Source organism: Lontra canadensis, unplaced genomic scaffold, assembly GCF_010015895.1.
Source record: "Lontra canadensis isolate GAN:19392208 unplaced genomic scaffold, GSC_riverotter_1.0 scaffold20, whole genome shotgun sequence".
Lineage (NCBI taxonomy): Eukaryota > Metazoa > Chordata > Mammalia > Carnivora > Mustelidae > Lontra > Lontra canadensis.
Genome location: NW_022631014.1, coordinates 16,640,016 through 16,661,187, shown reverse-complemented (window position 1 = coordinate 16,661,187; position 21,172 = coordinate 16,640,016). Strand labels below are relative to the sequence as shown.

The window sequence follows — 21,172 nt, the reverse complement described above, 5'->3', positions numbered from 1 at the left end:
AGGAAAGATAACATCTTTGATGGAGAGAAAAACCTTTGTAAACTGTACAGATAAGAAAAAAAAAGTAAATGCTTTTCCAACACTTAACAGAAAAGTTTTTCTCAGATACTCAGTGACTAACGGAATTAGTTTTGGAAATAGGATTTAGGCTTGTAGTCAGAACAGGAACATTGGGCAAATGATAACAGAATGAAAGAAGATACGCTGAGTGTGAGGGAAAGTTTCCTTAGAAGAAAGTTTGAGTCCATAAAAGCCAGGCCAGGGAGATATAAAAGGGAGCAGGACATTTCTATATATAAATGGCCTTGAAGATATGACTAAACATCATTATTAAAGGGTGTGCTCAGCAAAAGAAGGAAGAATGAGGAGGACATCATGTCCAGAAAAGCATGGGTCCATTGTAAGGAAATTGTGGATTCAGCATAACAATTGTCCATGCTCAACAGTCCATGCTCAGCAGCAGGGCTGGAAATTTGTGTGTTCATACTGTTAAGGGCAGACAGGTTCTAATAGGACACCTGGAGGCCAGCACTAAGGAAGTTATGGCCAACTATTAGGAAGGTCAGAGTCCTGTCCTGGCAGCACTCCACAATAAGCCGGGTCAAACCAAACAAGTCCAAGATGGTGGATGCCATAACAGGAAACTCCTGACCAAATTAGGAAGAAAAGGTAGGAAACCCTGCTTCACACCCCAGATAATGAAGATTCTGCCCTCTAGTTAACAACTGTCAATACAAGATAGAAACCCAAACCCCTGGGCATCCATCTCTCTCTCTCTCTTGAGCTCACCAGCTCTCCTATCTCTAGAGTGCACTTTTCACTTTAATAAACTTTACCTCTTGTGTCACTTAACCACTGTGCTGTGTGTCTGTCTTTGAGTTCATTCTCATGACAAGTCCAAGAACTCTCAGCAACTCCTTTGGGTCTGGCTGGGTCAAGACCCCAGGGCCTGAGGTCTCCCCAGTTCACCCAGCAACAATACCAAAGAGGATTTGTAAAACAACAACAACAACAAACCCCCAAAACCCCAAAACTAGGATATCATAAAGTCAGCAGTAGAAAATATGTAACTAGGAATTTTTAAAAAGTTGTGCAATAAAAGAGATATAATCTTTACATATCATTTGGCTCTGTAGTGAGCACTATTTACATGGTACAGGGAAAAGGACTTTCCAAGTTGCTAGAGTAACTGGAGATAGAGATATTTTGAGTGACATCTGGGCACTGCAATCATTATTGCTACCTGACAGATTCTGGATGTATTGTAGGCATGACCAAAGGGTCCAGAATTTATAAACATTCCTTTACACAACAGTGTATACATTTGTGTGTGTGTGTGTATAAATTCTTCTGATTAGGTTGAGTATAAAAGCATCGCTCACAAAAGTTGAGTTTCTCTGATATAGAAGGACCCACTCCAGTATCCTAATATGGGGCTTGATCTTAGGACACTGAGATCATGACCTGAGCCAAAATCAAGTGTCACATGTTTAACTAACTGAGCCACCCAAACACACCTGCTTCTGCTTTCTGTGGTTACCCCATTTTCAATAAAATTTTGTAAAACTTGTCTAATTAAATCTTACTCAACCATATGTAAATGTTGCATGAAGTTTTCCCTAAACTGTGCCACATCTTGGAAGTCTCAACAGCACTTGTATCTTCGAAAGCAAAAAAGACAATTAGAAAAACAAAACAGGGGCGCCTGGGTGGCTCAGTGGGTTAAGCCTCTGCCTTGGGCTCAGGTCATGATCTCAGAGTCCTGGGATCGAGCCCCGCATTGGCTCTCTGCTCAGCAGGGAGCCTGCTTCCCTTCCTCTCTCTCTCTCTCTCTCTCTCTCTGTCTGCCTCTCTGCCTACTTGTGATCTCTCTCTCTGTCAAATAAATAAATAAAATCTTAAAAGAAAAGAAAAGAAAACAATCCGCAAGCATTTACTGTGCGCCAGGCACTACTGTAAGTACTTTGCTAATCCATTAACTAATTATTAAACCTCAACAGTTCTTTGCGGCTGGTATCACTATGGTGTGAGCTGCTGCTCACACAGCTAAGACGTGGTACAGCCAGGTTTCCGGAGCTATGTAGTCCATGCTCTCCACTAATGAACCGTTGGCTGTTCAAATGATGGGCCCCGCATACGGCAGTGGGCCTTCCACTGCAGCGCCGCCACAGAACCTAGCTAGGCAGCTTCAGGACCTGAAGAGCACCCAGGAGGGGTAAACGCCAGGGAAGCCTGGAAGATTACGCGGATTGCAAACGTTCCGTGGTCTGAGGGGGCCAGACCGTGTCCCCGGGAGGAGCTACCAAGAGAGGGCGCTGCAGGGCCCGAGCCTGGAGCCCCCAACTCTGGCTCACAGTCTCAGAGAGAAGGAACAGCGGCTGTTAGCAGCTCGGCTGGGGAACCACGGAGACGCGCACGTTTTCACGTTCCTAGAGAGGAAGGGAAACGGCTCTACGTATTTCCGGCGGAGAGGGTCCCAAGCTTTCCCGGGAGCGCAGGTTCGCAGCCGTCCCTCGCGTTCCCTGTATCTGCGGCGCTCGGTTGTAGCGGTCGGTTGGGCTCCGGGTCCGGCTAACGGGGCTACATCCCCACGGCGTTCTCCAGCACCTGGTTCTCCAGTCCCTGTGGCTCTGGGGTGAGGGGGTACTGGGACAGAGGGGGCCCCCGGCGGAAGACGGCATTTGAGGGGTGCCCGGCAGCAGCAGCCCTACTCTTGCCTCTTATTTTATCTTCAGCCTCACCTCGAACCCCGAAGGCGCTGTGTGAAGTGGGGACCCCAGCCATGCTCCAGATCACGTGGCGCCAGGTGAGCGAGCATCCTCTCTGCCTCTGTCGTCCTCCTTACCGGCCCGCCCACCCTTAGATGGCAAGTGAGAGCAGATGTCAGTCCGCATCCAGAGCCTGAGTTGTCCAGGTCTTAGGGGACTTGGGTCCTTGGACTCAGCATCCGTAGAAACGAGACTGGACCCCAAATTTAAAGTCACAAGAAAGGCTTTATTGGGGCTTAAGCTCGAGCACAGGGGAGCAGCACAAAGAATCCTCAGGCTGACTCCGAGGAGAGGTCAAGGAGAATTTTTTTTTTTAAACCCCACTATTTTTTTTTTAATTTTTAAAGATTTTATTTATTTGACAGAGATCACCACTAGGCAGAGAGGCAGGCGAGGGGGTCGGTGGGAAGCAGGCCCCCGCTGAGCAGAGAGCCCGTTGCGGGGCTCGATTCCAGGACCCTGGGACCGTGACCTGAGCCGAAGGCAGGCGCTTTAACCCACTGAGCCACCCAGGCGCCCCCCAAGGAGAATTTTTAATAAGATACTTAGGTAGGAAGATTGTGCCGTCTAAGCAAGTAGAGCGGGGCATTTATTAGCACCTACACACTTAAAGGTCATGTTTCTTCATGCATCGCTTGCGTAATGAACTTGTTAAATCTCCACCCCTGGGTATGAGTTTTAGTATTATAATGAGGGAAAAGTCGTGAAAATTCAGCACTCGTGTGGATCTTGGAGGAGGCTGGTTTGGACCGGTCGGGGCTTGCTCCTTAGCTGATGCTTTGCTCTGCAAGCAGTGAAAATAGCCAGTAGGGAGTTGTGTTAGAAAAGCGTTAACAGCCGGCAGGCAGCGGGGAGGTGTATGGGAGCTCCTTCCCAAGGTTCCCGTTGGACAGGTTTGTGGCTTTCATTGTGCGGCTGTCACTATCAGGTGTGTTCGGGCAGAGGAGGTGGAGTTGAGAGGGATGGAGAGATCAGAATGCCCAAACTAAGACATAATCAGGATGGAAAGGCAAGTGTGGGGGATTGATTGGGATAGATTTGCAGTGGAGGCTGAGAAGTAGAAATCTGCATCATTGCATGTTGTGAAGACCCTTTTCACCTCTGTCCACAGGAGTGTTCTCTTTCCTTGGACAAAGTAATTCTAGTTTTTGTTGTTGTTGTGTTTGGTTTTGGTTTGTTTTTGGTAGATTCCATTGGATTTTTACATAGACATGCCATCTACAAATACAGTTTTACTTTTTTCTTTCCTGTCTGGATACCTTTTCTTTCTTTTTCTTGCCTAACTTCACTTGCATTTAATGTGGAGGACAGGTGGTGAGGGCAGATATCCTTGTCTTATTTGTGATCCCAAGTGAAAGCATTCAATATTTCTCAGTTAAAACCATCATAGGTTTTGTTTTATTTTGTAAATGCCCTTTATTACATTGAGAATGTTCTGTGCCTAGCTTGCTGAGAATTTTTATCAAGAGTGGGTGCTGGATTTTGACAAATGCTTTTTCTTTTCTTTTCTTTTTCTATTGTATTGTGTTAGTTACCATAAAATACATCGTTAATTTTTGGTGCAGTGTTCCAAGATTGTTTATGCACCACACCCAGTGCTCCATGCAGTATGTGCCCTCCTTAATACCCACCACCAGGCTCACCCATTCCCCCCACCCCCCTCTCCTCCTAAACACTCAGTTTCTCAGAGCCCACAGTATGTCATGGTTCATCTTCCCCTCCGATTTCCACCTCCCCCTTCATTTTTCCTTTCCTTCTAATGTCCTCCATGCTATTCCTTATGTTCCACAAGTAAGTGAAACCCTATGATAATTGACTATCTCTGCTTGACTTATTTTGCTTAGCATAATCTCCAGTCCTGTCCATGTTAATACAAAAGTTGGATGACTGAGTAAAATTCCATTGTGTATATGAACCAACCTCATTTTCTTTATCCATTACTCTGTTGGAGGGCATCGTGGCTCCTTCCGCAGTTTGGCTATTGTGGACATTGCTGCTATGAACATAGAGGTACATATGGCACTTTTCATGACATCTGTATCTTTGGGGTAAATACCCAGTAGTGCAATTGCTGGGTGACAAATACTTTTTCTATGTTGGTTTAGAGGACTTTATGGTTTTTCTATTTTAGTTTCTTAATATGGTGAATTACATTAATTTTTCAAATGTTCAACCAACTTTGCATTCCTTGAATAAAAACCATTTGGTCATTTGTATTATTCTTTTACTGTATTTTGGATTCTCTTTTGTTAAAATTTTGTTTAGAATTTTTGCACTATGTTTGTAAGGGGTATCGATCTGCAGTTTTCTTGTTGTGACTGTCCATTGATTGAATAAGTTGGAAAGCATTCTGTCCTCTTGAGTATTTTGGAAGAATTTGTGTAGAAGTATTTGGTAGAATTTCTTCCTTAAATATTTCTTCCTTAAATATTTGGTAGAATTCACCAGTGAAACCACTTAGGTGTGGAGTTTTCTTTCTAATAACTTTTATTTATTTATTTATTAAAGATTTTATTTACTTATTTGACAGAGAAAGATCACAAGTAGGTAGAGAGGCAGGCAGAGAGAGAGAGAGAGAGAGAGAGGAGGAAACAGGCTCCCTGCCAAGCAGAGCAGAGAGCCTGATGTAGGACTCTATCCCAGAACCCTGAGATCATGACCTGAGCCAAAAGCAGAGGCTTAACCCACTGAGCCACCCAGGCACCCTGGGAAGAAACTTTTGATATCTCATTGAAACTGGTAATGTCAACACAAGTAGAACTGAGATAGATTATACACAGATAATATTATACTGAGTGCCTACTAAATATCTATACAAAGAAATACTCTGAGCTCAGAGCCCAACACAGAGCTAGGTCCCAGGACCCCGAGATCATGACCTAAGCTGAAGTCAGAGGCTTACCCACTAAGCCACCCAGGCGCCCCTAAAGCAAAGAATACTAAGAGATAAAGAAAGTCATTTATGACCCCAGCAGGGAGCCTGCTTCCTCCTCTCTCTCTCTGCCTACTTGTGACCTCTATCTGTCAGATAAATAAAGTCTTTAAAAAAAAAAGAGTCACATACACTGAGCCAGCCAGGCGCCCCTTCCCAAAATATTCTTGAGTCTTTTCTGGAATCAGGTTCAGTTACTTGGAAACAATTTGGTTCTTCCTGGTCCTGATATTTATTATTTGCCAGTAGAATCTGGAAAGTAGAATTCTGGTCAGCCTAGGAATAATTACTCTCCACTACTAAGGCAAGAGTTTCCCGAGAGCTCTATCTAGTGGCCTATGAATTATGAAATTTTCCAGTGTGGATAGTAGAAGTAGGCGCTGTTTCTAGACCTATGTGAATGCCAGGCATTGTGTCCTTCAGTCCTTTCAAATGATCCTTTTCCTGGCTTTGAGTAGTTTCCACACACCTGAGCCCTGGTCATTCTTTGCCCAGTCGAGTGAACCCTCTGCAGATAATTGTTTTTTTTTTTTTTTTAATCTGTGCAACTCTCTTCTCTATAGTATTCTGTCCTCTAAACTCTGCTGTCTTGGTCTCCTCAGAAGCTACCAGGGAATCTGCTCGGCTTCGCCTCATTTCCTCCTCCCTGTGTTGCAGCCTGGAAACTCCTAGTAGTAAGCATGGTGACTCACAGGGCTCACCTTGTTAACTTCCTGTCCCTCTGGGATTGTTATCCTCCATTGCTGTCACCTAGTATCTGATAACTTGTTTTGTGTAAATTTGTCTTGTTTTGGTTTAGGCAAGATAAAACCAATCACTTTGACTCCATCTGAATGAAAACCGGGGGTTTTCACTCAGCATTTTTATTTTTTATTTTTTTAAATTGATTTATTTGAGAGAGAGATTGAGAGCAAGGGGAGAGGGAGAGAAAGAATCCCAGGCAGACTCCACACGGAGTGTGGAACCTGATGCAGGGCCCATCTCATGACACTGAGATCACAATCTGAGCAGAAATCAAGAGTCTGAGGCTTAACTGACTAGGTCACCCAGGGGCTCCTTCGCTCAGCACTTTTAAAAACATTTCCCCTTTACTTTTGCTATATTGTCTGTTGTCATCTTGAATCCCCAGTCTTTGTGTATGTATGTGTGTTTCCTGCTCTGAAGTCCTTTAGGATTTTTTTTTTTTAAGATTTTATTTATCCATTTGAGAGAGAGAGAAGCATGAGGGGGGAGAAGGTCAGAGGGAGAAGCAGGTGGGAGCCCCATGCCGGACTTGATTCCGGTACTCCGGGATCATGACCTGAGCGAAGGCAGTTGCTTAACCAACTGAGCCATCCAGGCATCCAGGATTTTTTTTTTTTTATGTTTTCATTTTTCTGAGACTTCTCAGTGATAGGCCTTGTGTAGGTATTTTTCATTTACTACTCTGAGTACTTGTCAGTCCTCTCTCCTTCCTGGTGCTTTTAAACAGATAGAATTACCAAGTTTTAAAAAGCAGAGCACAGGGCGCCTGGGTGGCTCAGTGGGTTAAGCCTCTGCCTTCGGCTCAGGTCATGATCTCAGGGTCCTGGGATTGAGCCCCGCATCAGGCTCTCTGCTCAGCAGGGAGCCTGCTTCCCCCTCTCTCTCTGCCTGCCTCTCTGCCTACTTGTGATCTCTCTCTCTGTCAAATAAATAAATAAAATCTTAAAAAAAAAAACAAAAAACAAAAAGCAGAGCACGCTTAAAAAAAATCCTGAGCTCATTCTTGGTTTTGTATGATGATCAGCCTCCTTTTTGTTTGCTTCCCCCTCTGCCAGCAGTTAACATTCAGCTTTCTCTGCTCTTCTAATTTAGTACATTCATCCTTTCTGTCTTCTAAAATTGTTAACATCCTTGGTCTGCTCAGACTTCTTCTCCTTGTGGGCCATTATATTACTGTCACTTTAGTGGGATTAGGGAGGGAGTGGAGATCAGTACAAAAGTGCTGTGGGCTGTGTTTATACAGATGTTCTCTGTGCATGTGCACACAAAACCCATGGAAAGGAGCCAGAGGGACAGGCACATAGAGCAGGGCCTGGCAGAGTCAACACAGAGGTCAGCAGGGGAAGGAGGGGCTGTTTGTGGGGATGACCACACAGAGGTACAGTGGGTCTTGGACTCTCCTGTTGATGAGGGTGATGCCAGCTGAGGGCTGGCCCCCACGGGGAGTAGAGGGCACTGGAGAACTGTCCTTGGCAATACCACCACATCCAGTTGATCTCTGCCCCGATACGTAGGCTCCTTTGCCTTCACACAGAGTTTGAGCAGGAACCTGTTGTTTCAGGAGCCAGTGACCTTTGAGGACGTGGCTGTGTACTTCACCCAGAATGAATGGGTTATTCTGGACCCTTCACAGAGGGCCCTGTACCGAGAGGTGATGCTGGAGAATTATGCAAATGTGGCTTCCCTGGGTAAGGACTCTCTTCTCCCTGCTGTTGTCTTTCTCTGCCTTTCGTGCATCCTGGCTTCTTTCTTCCTTTTAGACATCGTGGCCTCTCTGATAACCCTCATGGGCAGTTGCTCCAAAGGCTGAGCTTCTCAGAGGCTACTGGTTGGGGAGAGTTTCGGGTTCCCTGGTTTTGAAACCTGCTGTCCCCCTGGCCCTGGGAGGGACTCTGCCCCATGCATGGAGGGAAAGGAAGAGCTCGTGGGAGCTCAGCAGAGCCCTTTGTTTCTGTCTTCCAAGTTCTCTGAAGATGATCTGGGACTCCCTCGTGTGAATGGGGGCTTATTCCAGGACTCTGCCCCCATCTGTGGGAATTTTCTTTCTTCTAAGATAGCGCAGGCTAACTTCTCTTCATTTCCCTCCCTGACTCAGTGAAGAAAAGTAAAGACAGTCAAGAGGGGACCTTGCTTCCTGATTCCCTTTACTTTTTGTTCCTGTTTCTTTCTCCTGGGCAGCTTTTCTATTCACCAGACCTGTTCTGGTCTCCCAGCTAGAGCGAGGGGAGCTGCCATGGGGCCTGGAACCCTGGGAGCCTGCGGGCAGGGAAGCTCTCAGAGGCATCTGTCCAGGTGAGCATGAGAACCTACTAGCTGCCTTTTTTTGCTTAGCCTGCTTTCCTACATCACATTTGAATGTGTGTGAGACTGTTTTCTTTCTTCTGGAATCATTATATGTGATTCTGTGTTCATGGTGGTAGTCTCCCTCAAATGAGGAAGGGCCAGTCTCTTCCAGGGAAGGCTGCAAGATTTCTCTGCATGTTCACCTTTCCTTTCCACCTCACCACCTGCTAAGGGACACCATGTGACTGAGCGAGCAGCTCTTGAGGCATGAGAGCTCTTTTGAACCCTGTCTTGTGGAAAGTTTATTTTTCCACCCGTTTGTGTTGCAGAGATGAGGATGTCAACCAAGAAGGAAAATAGGCTTCTGGGGCCTATCTGGCCATCCACATATTCACAGAGTACATTCTTTCTTTCTTTCTTTTTTTTTTTTAAGATTTTATTTATTTATTTGATCGACAGAGATCACAGGTAGGCAGAGAAGCAGGCAGAGAGAGAGGAGGAAGCAGGCTCCCTGCTGAGCAGAAAGCCTGATGTGGGGCTCCATCCCAGGACCCTGGGATCATGACCTGAGATGAAGGCAGAGGCTTTAACCCAGTGAGCCACCCAGGTGCCCCCAGTACATTATTTCTATGGGAACATTTTTTTTTTTTTAAGTAAACTCTACCCCTTGTATGGGGCTTGAACTCAGAATCCTGAGATCAAGAGTTGCATACTGTACTGACTGAACCAGCCGGACTCCTCTCTCTGGGAAACTGAATTATGAGTTCCCAAACACTGACTTAAATAAAAATAAAAAATAAGGGGACCTGGGTGGCTCAGTGGGTTAAAGCCTCTGCCTTCGGCTCAGGTCATGATCCCAGGGTCCTGGGATGGAGCCCCGCATCGGGCTTTCTGCTCAGCAGGGAACCTGCTTCCTCCCCTCTCTCTCTCTGCCTGCCTCTCTGCCTACTTGAGATCTCTGTCTGTCAAATAAATAAATAAAATCTTTAAAAAAAAATAAAATAAATTTTACAATTGAAAAAATTATTTAAAAATAAAACAATTCTTTTTCATAATTTATTTAAAAATAAAACAATTCTTTTTCATAATGGAAAATTTCCCACATACTCAGACACCAGCACAGCACACCCCGTGATTCCTTTGCCTCAAGACCCACCTGAAGCCTGTCATTTTTCCCTTACAGACTCTTAAAAAAAAACGTTGATTTTAACAGCTGAGCTTTTGAAACAAAACTTGCTATAACGGAACGGTGAATGGCTTCCTCATTTTGATTGATATGCGAATAAAAAATAACAACACGGTGTGTTTTTTTCCTGCCTTTGTTATTCTTTTTCACCCCTGCTCTGCCTGTAAAATTTCATGTGCTCCTCAGACTCTCGACAGAGAATGTCCATAAGTAATGCACAACTCCCTCCCACTCCCAGCCTTGTGTTAAAGTTCTGCCTTTCTGGATATGATCCCAGGACTTCAGGCTATCTGTGTAAAAAGATAAACAGTTCGCTTGTAAACACACAAGGTTGCCCTGGCCCAGTGCCGAAGATTATATTAGCCTGCAAAAGGCCTTAATAGGAGAGGGAGAACTGCCTTTGGTTTTCTCTATTTCACATTCTTACTGTCCTAGTAAACAATACACAGCTTGTGCAGTACTGTAGGAAAAGCACCAGAGTCATTACCAGATCCTCCCTAAGGCTTACGTCTGTTCTTGGAAGGGTTCCTCACACATGCAGTGCATGCTATTTTGTTTTAGTTTTTTAAAGACTTTATTTATTTATTTGACAGAGAGAGGGAGAGCGCACAAGCAGAGAGGGGAAGCCGCAGACAGAGGGCGAGGGAGAGAGGGAGAAAAAGTCTCTTCGCTGAGCAGGGAGCCCAATGTGGGGCTCAATACCAGGAGCCAAAGGCAGAAGCTTAACGACTGAGCTGCCCAGGGACCCTTGCTCTTTTATTTTAGAAGCGAGCCTCGGTGTCTTCCCCTTTCCTTCCAGCTATGGTGGGTTAGCCCACCATAGTTCCCTTAGCCACAGCATAGGAGGCTGCCACTTTACTGGCATCAGCCTGATGACAGAGACCATTCTCTTTTCAAATATTATGACATGGATAATGTTGTAAAAAATAAGCAGCTTTTAAGGAATCAGTTGTGGGACCCTTTGTAGTTTGAGCTGCTTGACCTGCCCCTTCTTCAGTCTGGTGGTCTTCCTCTGACCCTGGGGTCTCTATTCATCACTTTTCCATATATTCTTATCCCACCCATTCACTCAGGAGAAAGTGGTTGGTCTTCCCGTCCTACTAGGTAACAGTCTTCACTGTTTTCCAGTCTTTACACTCTTTATGGCAATGCCTCCTGGCCTTGCTTGCGTACCACCCATAGTATCTTCATTTCACTTGTGGGGCTCTGCTGTATGGTGGTCTTTGGTAGCCATTTTGTGTACCTGTAGGAAAATAGTCACATAGGGCAGATGAGAACCACTTGATCCTTTTTCCCCTTCAGCACTGTCAGAGGCTAACACTTGTGTTGTTGTTGTTGTTGTTGTTTTTTCCCTTGTGATGTCAGGAGGTGAGACCAGAGCTGAGAAGGAAGAATCAACTCCAAAGGAACACATTTCTAAAGAAATGGAGTCCCACAGACTGACATTAGGAGGGCTGCCAGGGAACGTTACCCAGCGCCTGGACTTTGGGAGCAGCCTAGAGCAACAGCATGGTCACTGGATAGCTAAGAAGACCATGTCAAAGAGGAGAGATTTCACAGCTGGGCCAACCAGCCATCGCGACAACTGCACTGTCGGGAGTGGGGAGCACTGTGAGAAATTTGGGGAAAACATTAATGTTAGCACACAACTCATGGATCAGACAGTTCCTAGTGGTCAGATATCATATGAATGTAGAAAATGTGGCAGATATTTTAGTCGAATGGCAGATTTTCAGGGATGTCACACTGGTGAAAGGTCTTTCAAATGCAAAGAATGTGGAAAAGCCTTCAGATACAACTCATTACTTATTCGGCATCAGGTAATTCACACTGGAAAGAAACCATTTAAATGTAAAGAATGTGGAAAAGGTTTAAGTTCAGACACGGCCTTGATTCAGCATCAGAGAATCCACACTGGAGAGAAGCCCTATGAATGTAAGGAGTGCGGCAAGGCCTTCATTAGCAGTTCTGTTTTCCTCCAGCACCAGAGGTTCCACACTGGGGAGAAACTCTATGAATGTAATGAATGTTGGAAGACTTTCAGTTGTAGCTCAAGCTTTATCGTCCATCAGCGAGTGCACACTGGGGAGAAACACTACGAATGTAAAGAGTGCGGGAAACGGCTAAGCTCCCCCACAGCCTTGACTCAGCATCAGCGCATTCACACAGGGGAGAAACCTTTTGAATGTAAGGAGTGTGGGAAGGCCTTTAGTCAGAAAATCACCCTGGTCCAGCACGAGCGAGTTCACACTGGTGAGAAACCATACGAGTGTGAGGTGTGTGGGAAAACCTTCAGCTGGTGTGGGCGATTTACTCTGCATCGGAAACTACACACACAGAAGATACCTGTTCAAGAGTAAGGTGGTCTGCAGCTGGGCATGCTGTGCCTTGTTGTTTCTCCCCTTTCATGTTCTTCACAGCTCTTTACAGTTAGAAAAGAAGAAACAAAGTCCCAAACTCAAATGTACAGAGAAATGTAACTGTCTGTGACTCTGGAGTTTGTGGTGTCTCTGAGTGCCCCTCAGGATGGATGAGGGATGGGTGGGAGGACCTACATCAGAGAACACCACTGTGAATTACCAAAACTCCAGGCTTTTAAGAGGAGATCTTAAAAAGGTTCTAGAGAAAACAAAAGTTCAGGAATAAGAATGCACTGGATTTCATAACAGCAGTCTTGAAAGTTAGAGGACGTGGCATATTCCTGCAAAATTCTAAGGGAAAATAAGTTCCACCCAGTATTCAGTACTCTCAAATGTGAATTGAGTATACTCTTTTAGATTTTGAACCTTTGTCTCCCATGCATTCATTCTTAGGTGTGCAACACTAAACAAGGGATCAACCAGAAAAGAAAAAGATAACGTGGACATCCTATCATAGTCTATATTAGGAGTCTCCTAAACTCAGAAACAGAGGGTCCTTATCCCTGTGGAGCCATCTGTATTTTGGAGGATATTCCTAATGGGCTACAGGTTTTCAGAGACCTACCTCAGGTGCAGTGCCCACCCACACCACTTACTCTGTAGTCATTTCTCAGTGCTCGGTTGTAGTCTGTGCCTTTGCAAAAGTTGGGGTATATATACCCTTTGAGTCAAATGCAAGGCCCTATTTATCAAAAATTCGTCCCATCTCATTGCTCTTCCAAGTGACCTCACAGCAGGAAGCATTTCCTTGCAACTTCACTTAGTTCTGTCTTATCACAGAAGAAGCGTCCGTTATTTTCTGTTACCAGTGGAAACAAGGGGAGATGTAAATGTGTTCTGTTTTAGCATCCCTCTTTTGCAAGCTGCTTGACTTTGCCCACTGCAGGAAGCAGAGTAGTGGATAGTAATACAGAACCAGGTGTGAGCCCAGGTGTGTCACCTTGGTTAAGTTGCAGACACTACTAATTTCCTTATCTGTAAAATCTGGATGATGGTCTACCTCATATGTTTGTGTTGAGGATTAACTGCATTAATACATGCAGGGGTGCTTAGAACAATGACTAGAACCTGGTAAACAATGGTGTTATTTATTATAATACCATTGCTAAGTGATGACTTATGTATATACCAGTGAAACAGTCACCACAGTCAAGATAATAAGCAGAGCCATAACCCCCCAAAATTACTTATGCTCCTTGGTAATCCCTTTCCTAGCTTTTCACAGCAAGTGCTGATCTATCACTTTGGATGAGTTTTGCTTTTCTAGGATTTTATAAAAATAGCCTATTTTGTGTACTTTTTTTTTTTTTTTTTGGTCTGGTGTCTTTCAGCATAAATTATTTTGAGATTTATGTAACATATTCATTATATATCAGTGGTTCTTTTTTTGGGATGGGGGTGGCTGAACAATATTCCACTATGGAAATAAATAAATTTGTTCATTCATCTCCTGATGGCCATTTGGGTTGTTTCCAGTTTTTGGTTGTTACGAATAAAGCTGCTATGGATATTTGTGTTTAAATCTTTGTAATGGTGTATACTTTTGTTTCTCTTGGGTAAATAAGGAATGGAATGCCTGTGTCATAAGGTAGGTGCATATTTACATTTTTAAAAAAGATTTTATTCAGAGAGGGAGAGAGAGCATGTGCCTGCATAGGAGCAGGGAGGGAGGTTGGGGAGGGAGAAGCAGACTCCCTGCAGATCAGGGAGCAGAACCCTGAGATCATAACCTGAGCCGAAGTCAGATGCTTAACTTACTGAGCCATCCAGGTGCGTGCCTCAGTATATATTTACATTTTTAAGAATCTTCAAAACTTCTATAAAGAAGTTGTACCATTTTATATCCATACCAGCACGTATGAGAGTTATACTCTCATGTCTTCATCTTTGGCTATGCTTAATACTGTTTTAAATTTTAGCTCTTACAATAAGTGTAATGCTGTCTTCTTGTGATTTTACTTTGCATTTCCATAATGACTAATGATGTTGAACATACTTTCATGTGCTTATTTGCCTTCCATATGTCTTAGGTTAAATGTCCATATCTTTTGCCTATGTTTTTATTGGGTTTTCTTTTTATTGATACTTGGGAGGTCTCTTTGGGATGGGGAGTTCTTTATATATTGTGGATACAAGTCCTTTTTCAGATATGTTATTTGTGAACATTTTCTCCCATGGGGCTGGGCTTTTCAGTCTCTTAATTTTTTTTTTTTAAGATTTTATTTATTTATTTGAGAGAGAGATTGAGTATGAGCAGGGTTTGGTGGGAGGGACAGAGGGAGAGGGATAAACAGAGTTCTTGCTGAATGGGGATCCTGGTGCGGGGCTCAATTCCAGGACCGTGAGATCATGACCCAAGCGAAAGCTAGATTCTTAACCAACTGAGCTCCCCAGGTGTCCCTCATTCTCTTAATCTTTTGAAGAGCAGAAGTCTTATTAATGAGGTCCAATATAACAGTTTGTTCACTTATGGATTATGCCTTTCATGTCATACTTAAGAAATTCTTGCCTTACCCAAGATTGTTTCCCCTATTTTTCTTCCTAGAAGTTTTGTAATTTTAGATTTTATGTTATGTCATCTATTTTTGTCTTAAATTTTGTGTAGGGTATGAAGTATGCCTCTAAGTTCCTTCCTTTCTCCTCTTCTCCATGCCTTTTTAGGTGCATATCCTAGTTTTGAAAATGACTCCTCCACTGAATTGCCTTTGCACCATCGTTGCAAATCAGTTGTCCATAGAGGTGTGGGCCTACTTTTGGATTCTATTTGTTCCATTCGACTGTTTGTCTGTCTTGATGCCGTTGCCTTAATTACTGTAGTTTTTCTAAGTGTTGAAGTCACACAGTGTTAGTTTTCCTATTGTGTTTTTACCAAAGTTGTTTTGGCCATTCTAGGTCCTTTGCACTTCATAGGAGTTTTAGAACCAGTTTGCAAATTTTTGTAAAGCATATCCGGGGATTTCGGTTGAGATTGTATGACTCTTTAGATCAGTTTTGGGGAGAATTCACATCTCAAATGTATAGTCTTAACTCAAAAACATGGCAAATATCTCATTTGGATCTTTATTTGGGCAGTGTTTTGTAATTTTTAATGTATAGGTCTTTCACACCTTTTGTCAGATTTGTCTAGATATGTCATTTTTGATGCTATTATAATAGTAAATTTCTAAATGTTCATTGATGGTATATAGAAATGCAATTGATTTTTGTATTTTGACCTTGTATCCTGCAATATTGCACAACTCACTTATTCTAATAACGTTTTTAAGATTCTGTAGGATTTTTTAACATTGATCATGTTCATAACCATTTTACTTCTTTCCAATTCTGGATCTTTTTTCTTGCCTTATTGCACTGGCTAGTGGCTTGGGGGTAGTGTGTTTTTAGGGAGAGCCAGTCCTTGTGATATTGGCCAGGTGAGGGACATCCAGCTCCAGATTTTTAATTTTGCTGATATATGAGTAAGCTCCCTGATAGCTGTAAAAGCTCAAGTTTCCCACCTCCTGGTTCACCGTGCTTTCTAGATGCCTGTACATCAGCACGGCCTGTACTCTGCCCTCTGGTGAGGCTGTTCTGGGAAAGAATGGGACTTTTGCATGCTCCCAGTTTTCTCCTCTGACTGCCCATGATTCCAATTCTCATTTTCACAACTTGGGGATTTTTATTTGGGTCTACCAAAACTTTCTCATTTATTCTCCCTGCACTATAATACCAGATAGAGGAATACCATGCCCAATATTGTCCCCCTTCAAGTTAGATCTGATTGTGATAACTGGCTAATACTTTTTTTCCCTAAGATTTTATTTCTTTGAGAGCGAGCGAGCAAGCGATCATAAGCAGGGGAAGCAGCAGAGGGAGAGGGAGAAGCAGACTCCGCTGAGCAGGGATCCCAATGCGAGGCTCCATCCCAGGACCCTGAGAATGACCTGAGCCAAAGAGAGATTCTTAACTGAATGAACCACCCATGCACCCCTGGCTAATACTTAAGGGTTTGTGATGTATATGTGTATATGTGCACCCATATATGTGTGCCCATCTTTCTAGATTAATGGTAGTTGTTCATTTTGATCAGCTTAGAGAAGAGGCAGTTTGAAAATAGAAGTCCTCATCATGCTGTTGTTCCTGGAAATCTAATTCATTTACTTAAAGCAACTGTACAAAAGCTTTACAATGAAAATACTGGAAATTTTATAAAATATATGGTTTCTGTGGTAGACAAAATCTCAGTATTAGGCAGCCTCCATATGGTCCGTGGTGATTCTAATCCTTGCATTCATGCCCTATCTCATGTAATATTGTATTATGAGAGCCCTGTTTTGGTAGTACATTGAGGTGATGATGGTGCATGACTTCCAAAGCTAGGTCTTCACACTGCAGTTGGCCTTGACATTTTTTTATTTTAAAAAAGGTTTTATCTAATTTTTAAATAAACTGTACACCCAGTGTGGGGCTTGAACTCATGACCTGAGATCAAGAGTCACATGCTCCACCAACTGAGGCAGCCAGGTGCCCCTGGCCTTGGCCTTTTGGATTGCTTACTTTAGGTAGAAACCTGTGGCAAAATTGTGAGGACACAACTGTGTGCAGAAACTCATGTGGGAAGGGACTGAAGTTTCACAGCAGTAACCAGTAATTTAAGCGTATACGTAAGCAGCCCCAGGTGACACCTGCATGGAACTTCATGAGAGATCCCAAGCTGGGATCTTCCAGCCAAACCACTCCTGAATTCCTGGTCTACAGAAACTTTAAGAAACATGTTGAATAAATATATTGTTCTCAGCCACAAAGTTTTGGGATGATTATGCAGCAGGAGGTACCTATTGTACTTTCCATGACAGGACTTCAAGCTATAGTTAGTAACAGTCTAATTCCTGTGGAAGGGTAACAGCACTCAGGCTGGTCTGAAGCATTAACACTCTTACTCCCTGACCTAAGGCCTCAGTCTGTAACAGAACTATTTTACTTTCTTCGAAATTTGCAGACCGTTGACCTTGAGAAGTGAAGAACCAGAAACTTCCGAGGCCCCAGAGGCCAGCAAGTCTGTTTGAACCATTTCGGCTTTCAGATCACTCCAGCAATTTTTTTTTTTTTAAGCAAAATATTCTCTTTTAGGTTACACAAATGATTTTACTAACCTCCCTTTGTGTATCTGTAGACCTTGCCCTGCTTTCCAGAAAGAGAGTACTGGGGCACATCACGAAACGAGAACTGGACCCCCATGCAAAACCCCAGCACTGAAAATGTTTCTAGCTGGCCTCAAATCTGCATGTGATGAAGAAATGTTACGGGCCACTGCAGGCTCTTTGCTGATTAGCTGCTTTAAACCCCACTGGACCAGGCCGAACTCTCAGAGGGGGCTTTTGGACAAGAGTCCAACTTCTCCCTTGGTTGCCTCCCTCCTGAATAAAGCTCAGATTCCTTTTCAAATAAAACTCCTCTCTTGAGTGTTCAGGTAACAGGCAGCCAAATGGGTTTGGTAACAAAAGGAATAGAAACTCCTGTGGTAGAGCCATACATCCAGATACCAAGGATTGTTCTGTCTTTTAGCAGTGGGAGGCCAATTGCCCTCCATGGCAACGAAGTGCTTGGTGAGTAGGAGGCGTGTATCTGAGCATGTACTCAACAGAAATAAAGTCCGTTCCTGCTGGCAACCACGCTGACCAACCCTGGTGGGTTGACTTTCAAAGGCTGTATTGAGGGGACCGATTTTCAAGGGTGTTTGCCACTGATTGGCTCCTCTTCAGAAGCTTGGGCTGCCATTGACTTGCTAACTTCCAGAATTGGGACCACCTAAGTGAGGCTGTCACTTTATTGGCTGATTTGTAGAACATGTGTACTGACCCGAAGTTATGCAAATTAATGGCAATTACTTGACTATGAAAAACATTTTTTTTTTAAAGATTTTATTTATTTATTTGACAGAGAGAGAACACAAGTAGGCAGAGTGGCAGGCAGAGAGAGAGGAGGAAACAGGCTCCTCGCTGAGCAGAGAGCCCGATGCGGGGCTCGATCCCAGGACTCCGGGATCATGACCCGAGCCGAAGGCAGAGGCTTTAACCCACTGAGCCACCCGGGCGCCCCTTTAAAACATTTTTTAAAAAATATTTGAGAGAGAGAGAGCATGAGAGGGGAGAAGGTCAGAGGAAGAAGTATTCCATCCCGGTACTCCGGGATCATGACTCCAGCCGAAGGAAGTTGCCTAACCAACTGAACCACCCAGGTGCCCTGAAAAACGTAGTTTTAATGTTAATTGTTTTAACTTCACACAGCCAAACCTGCAGGAGAGACTTAAGGGATTATCCAGATTTTTATTTATGGAAGGTATGATTTTTTTTTTTTTTCCCCAGCCAGTGTTGACATTGTATTTAAGTGCCAGTTACTGGGTGGAAAAATAGCTCTAAACTACTGATTTGTTGGTAAATTTATCGGGAAAATCTAAACAGAAGACATTTAAGTCAATACAGAACAAGATCGTCTAACATAGGACATGTCCTATATATATACAGGATGCCTGGTAACTTTAGTCACCATTCTTTTGGTAGCTAAATGAGTCTGACCGAAAAGGCACCTCCACACGTGCAGGTCCTAGAGAGGGAGAGGGCTTCACACGGGTGGATAGAAAACTTCGTTTTCCTAAGGGCCGCCCAGCTTGGGACCCAAGGAGTGTCCTTGGCTTGGGCCTCCAAGAGGTGAAGCACCGCGAGCCATTCTCCCCACACCAGCACAGCCCGAGTGACGCTCCGAGTAAAGGCGACCGACCGCTGACCGGCATCGAGTTAACCCGGGCCCCACATGGGTCTAGAGGGGGGTACCTGAGCCTAGACGTCTCGGACCCCTCCACCAAGACGCAACCGCCGCAGCGGGGGGAGGCACCAGCCAACGACCACGCCTGCAGCTGCCCGCCCCCAACCCCGCCTCTTCCGCGCGGCGGGCCCAGTCACGTGGGCCGGGCCGCGGGGACCACAGAGACGGGCTGCCTCCGCGCGGCCTAGAGGGGCGTTGAGCGCTCGCGCTCGCTTCCGCGTCGGCTTTCCTCTACCAGCTTTTTGGTGTTCGGAGAGGGAGAGCGTGGGTTCCAGTGAGTTCTACGTGCAAGGTCCGCCCGGCGTCGGCTTCCTCGTTTTCCCTGGCGGCTCGTCAGCGCCCCCCTCCCCTGAACTCGGGCCCAGTGTGGGCTCACTCCCTCCCCTGACTCGGGGCTCCGGCGCTTGGGCCTCGCGGAAGCCGCCCGAGGTGGCCGTGCGGCCTTCTACAGCCCTGGTTCCTGCCCCCTGCCCTCCGCCGAGGCGTGATCCCCTTTTCTGTGTTTAGGAACTTGGCTCAGCAGCTTCCCGCGCCCACTACTGACGTTTCTCTTTGGAGTCTCTGAGTCCCTGGGTGGAGATCCCGGTCGGGTCTCTGGTCAGCATCATGAGTATTTTACTGTTAATACGCATTTTGCCATCTCTGTGCCTCCTTTCCACTGACAACGTTTTTGGGTCAACGTCATGGTTCCTGTAAGCGCGTTTTTAGGTGTGTTCAGACCCAACATTGTAGGGATAGGATTTGTCTTGGATCTCTCAGTCCGCTGCGTGCGAATGGGCTCAGGAACGCTCTTGGACTGAGCCGGTGATGAGGATTGTCCTGAGGACCAGGCAGAGCAGTTCATGAGGTTGTTAGGGCCATCAGCCGCAGGGCGGGTCTGAGAGAGTCTCTTCCCAGTGCTGGAAATGAGGAGACTGGGAAGGCTATAGGCGGCTGTGGGTGTTGTAGGTCAGGGTGCATTGCACTCATGGCTCTTCTTCTCTTAGCTCCTAAGGTTTTTGCTTTTCCAAATCAAGAAGACAGTGCACGAAGCCAGGGGACATCAGCCATGCTCCAAACATCTTGGCCTCAGGTGAGCTGAGCTTCCTTTCAGTCTTTTTTTAAAATTAAGTTAGCTATCAGGTAATCAGGAAAAGACCAAGAAGACCTGACTTGGCCATGCTCCGATTTCCCCCTTAAGTTTATCCCCACAGCCAGGGCTCTAAATAATGGTGGAGGAGATAAGTTGTGTGTATGAGAGTGATGAGTGTGGATGTGTGGGGTTAAGTGGGAAAAGAGGCACCCAAGCTAAGAAATTCTCCCTGAATGTGGAAATCCAAATCAGGTTCTTCATATAAAATTTGCCTACTGAGATCAGAGAAATTCTTTTTTTTTTTAAAGATTTTATTTATTTATTTGACAGAGAGAGAGAGAGATCACAAGTAGGCAGAGAGACAGGCAGAGAGAGGGGGAAGCAGGCTCCCTGCTGAGCAGAGAGCTTGATGCGGGGCGATCCCAGGACCCTGGGATCATGACCTGAGCTGAAGGCAGAGGCTTAACCCACTGAGCCACCCAGGCGCCCCAAGATCAGAGAAATTCTGTATTGAAGACATTGTTCTACAAATTGCAGGTGTATCGCAGGGAGACCAGCATTGTTCTTTCCCTATGCACTTTGTAAGTGATGGGTACACAGTACTGGAAAATGTAGACAAGTCTCTTTTTCTCATGAAAGCCACCTTTAGTAAAGTAGATAGTTTATAAACCAACTAGTAAGTTAATTACATGTTGCTAAAGTACAGTGCTCAGAAGTGTGGTCCCCATGTGGGCAGCATCCACATCACCTGGCAGGTCATTAGAATTGTAAATTCTTGGGTTCCACCCTAGACCCAGAATCAGACTGGGTAGTCCAGGAATTTGTTGTAACAAGCTCTTCAGGTGATTTTTTTAAAAAATATTTATTTATTTGAGAGAGAGAGAGAGCATGAGCAGGGGGAAGGGCAGAGGGAGAAGCAGACCCCCCCCCCCAGCCCCCGGTGAGCAGGGAGCCTGCCATGGGCCT

At 44.9% G+C, this 21,172-nt stretch overlaps 2 protein-coding genes across 7 annotated transcripts in view; both read left to right on the top strand.

The window, feature by feature from the left end:
* Nucleotides 1-2,747: 2,747 nt before the first annotated feature.
* The window catches only part of ZNF621 (zinc finger protein 621), a 30,982-nt gene continuing 12,557 nt past the window's right edge, over nt 2,748-21,172 (top strand). The window contains exons 1-2 of one of the 5 annotated variants that reach the window (XM_032861117.1): nt 2,748-2,806; nt 20,121-20,206. In XM_032861117.1, coding sequence (XP_032717008.1) covers nt 20,183-20,206 — 24 coding nt within the window. In that variant the 5' untranslated portion in view covers nt 2,748-2,806; nt 20,121-20,182. Of the gene's footprint in view, nt 2,807-19,344; nt 19,427-19,645; nt 19,843-20,120; nt 20,207-21,172 lie in introns of those variants that run through there. The other 4 variants (XM_032861114.1, XM_032861116.1, XM_032861112.1 and 1 more) reach the window with 4 other exon arrangements.
* On the top strand, nt 3,618-12,328 carry ZNF620 (zinc finger protein 620). Of its 2 annotated transcripts, XM_032861118.1 has the most exons (4): nt 3,618-3,696; nt 8,006-8,132; nt 8,623-8,736; nt 11,279-12,328. In XM_032861118.1, exons 1-4 carry the CDS (start codon nt 3,628-3,630, stop codon nt 12,271-12,273), a joined length of 1,305 nt encoding a protein of 434 aa, XP_032717009.1. In that variant the 5' UTR covers nt 3,618-3,627; the 3' UTR covers nt 12,274-12,328. The 2 variants fall into 2 exon arrangements, with proteins under 2 accessions (XP_032717009.1, XP_032717010.1); XM_032861119.1 differs by lacking the exon at nt 8,623-8,736.

What these genes read in the sequence shown, in the direction of transcription:
- ZNF620 (XM_032861118.1), top strand. Translation starts at nt 3,628, where the DNA reads ATGGGAGCTCCTTCCCAAGGTTCCCGTTGGACAGGTTTGTGGCTTTCA. An exon ending in TGCAAATGTGGCTTCCCTGG is followed by an intron (nt 8,133 to 8,622) that starts GTAAGGACTCTC and finishes TCTCCTGGGCAG; the next exon opens with CTTTTCTATTCACCAGACCT. An exon ending in TCTCAGAGGCATCTGTCCAG is followed by an intron (nt 8,737 to 11,278) that starts GTGAGCATGAGA and finishes TTGTGATGTCAG; the next exon opens with GAGGTGAGACCAGAGCTGAG.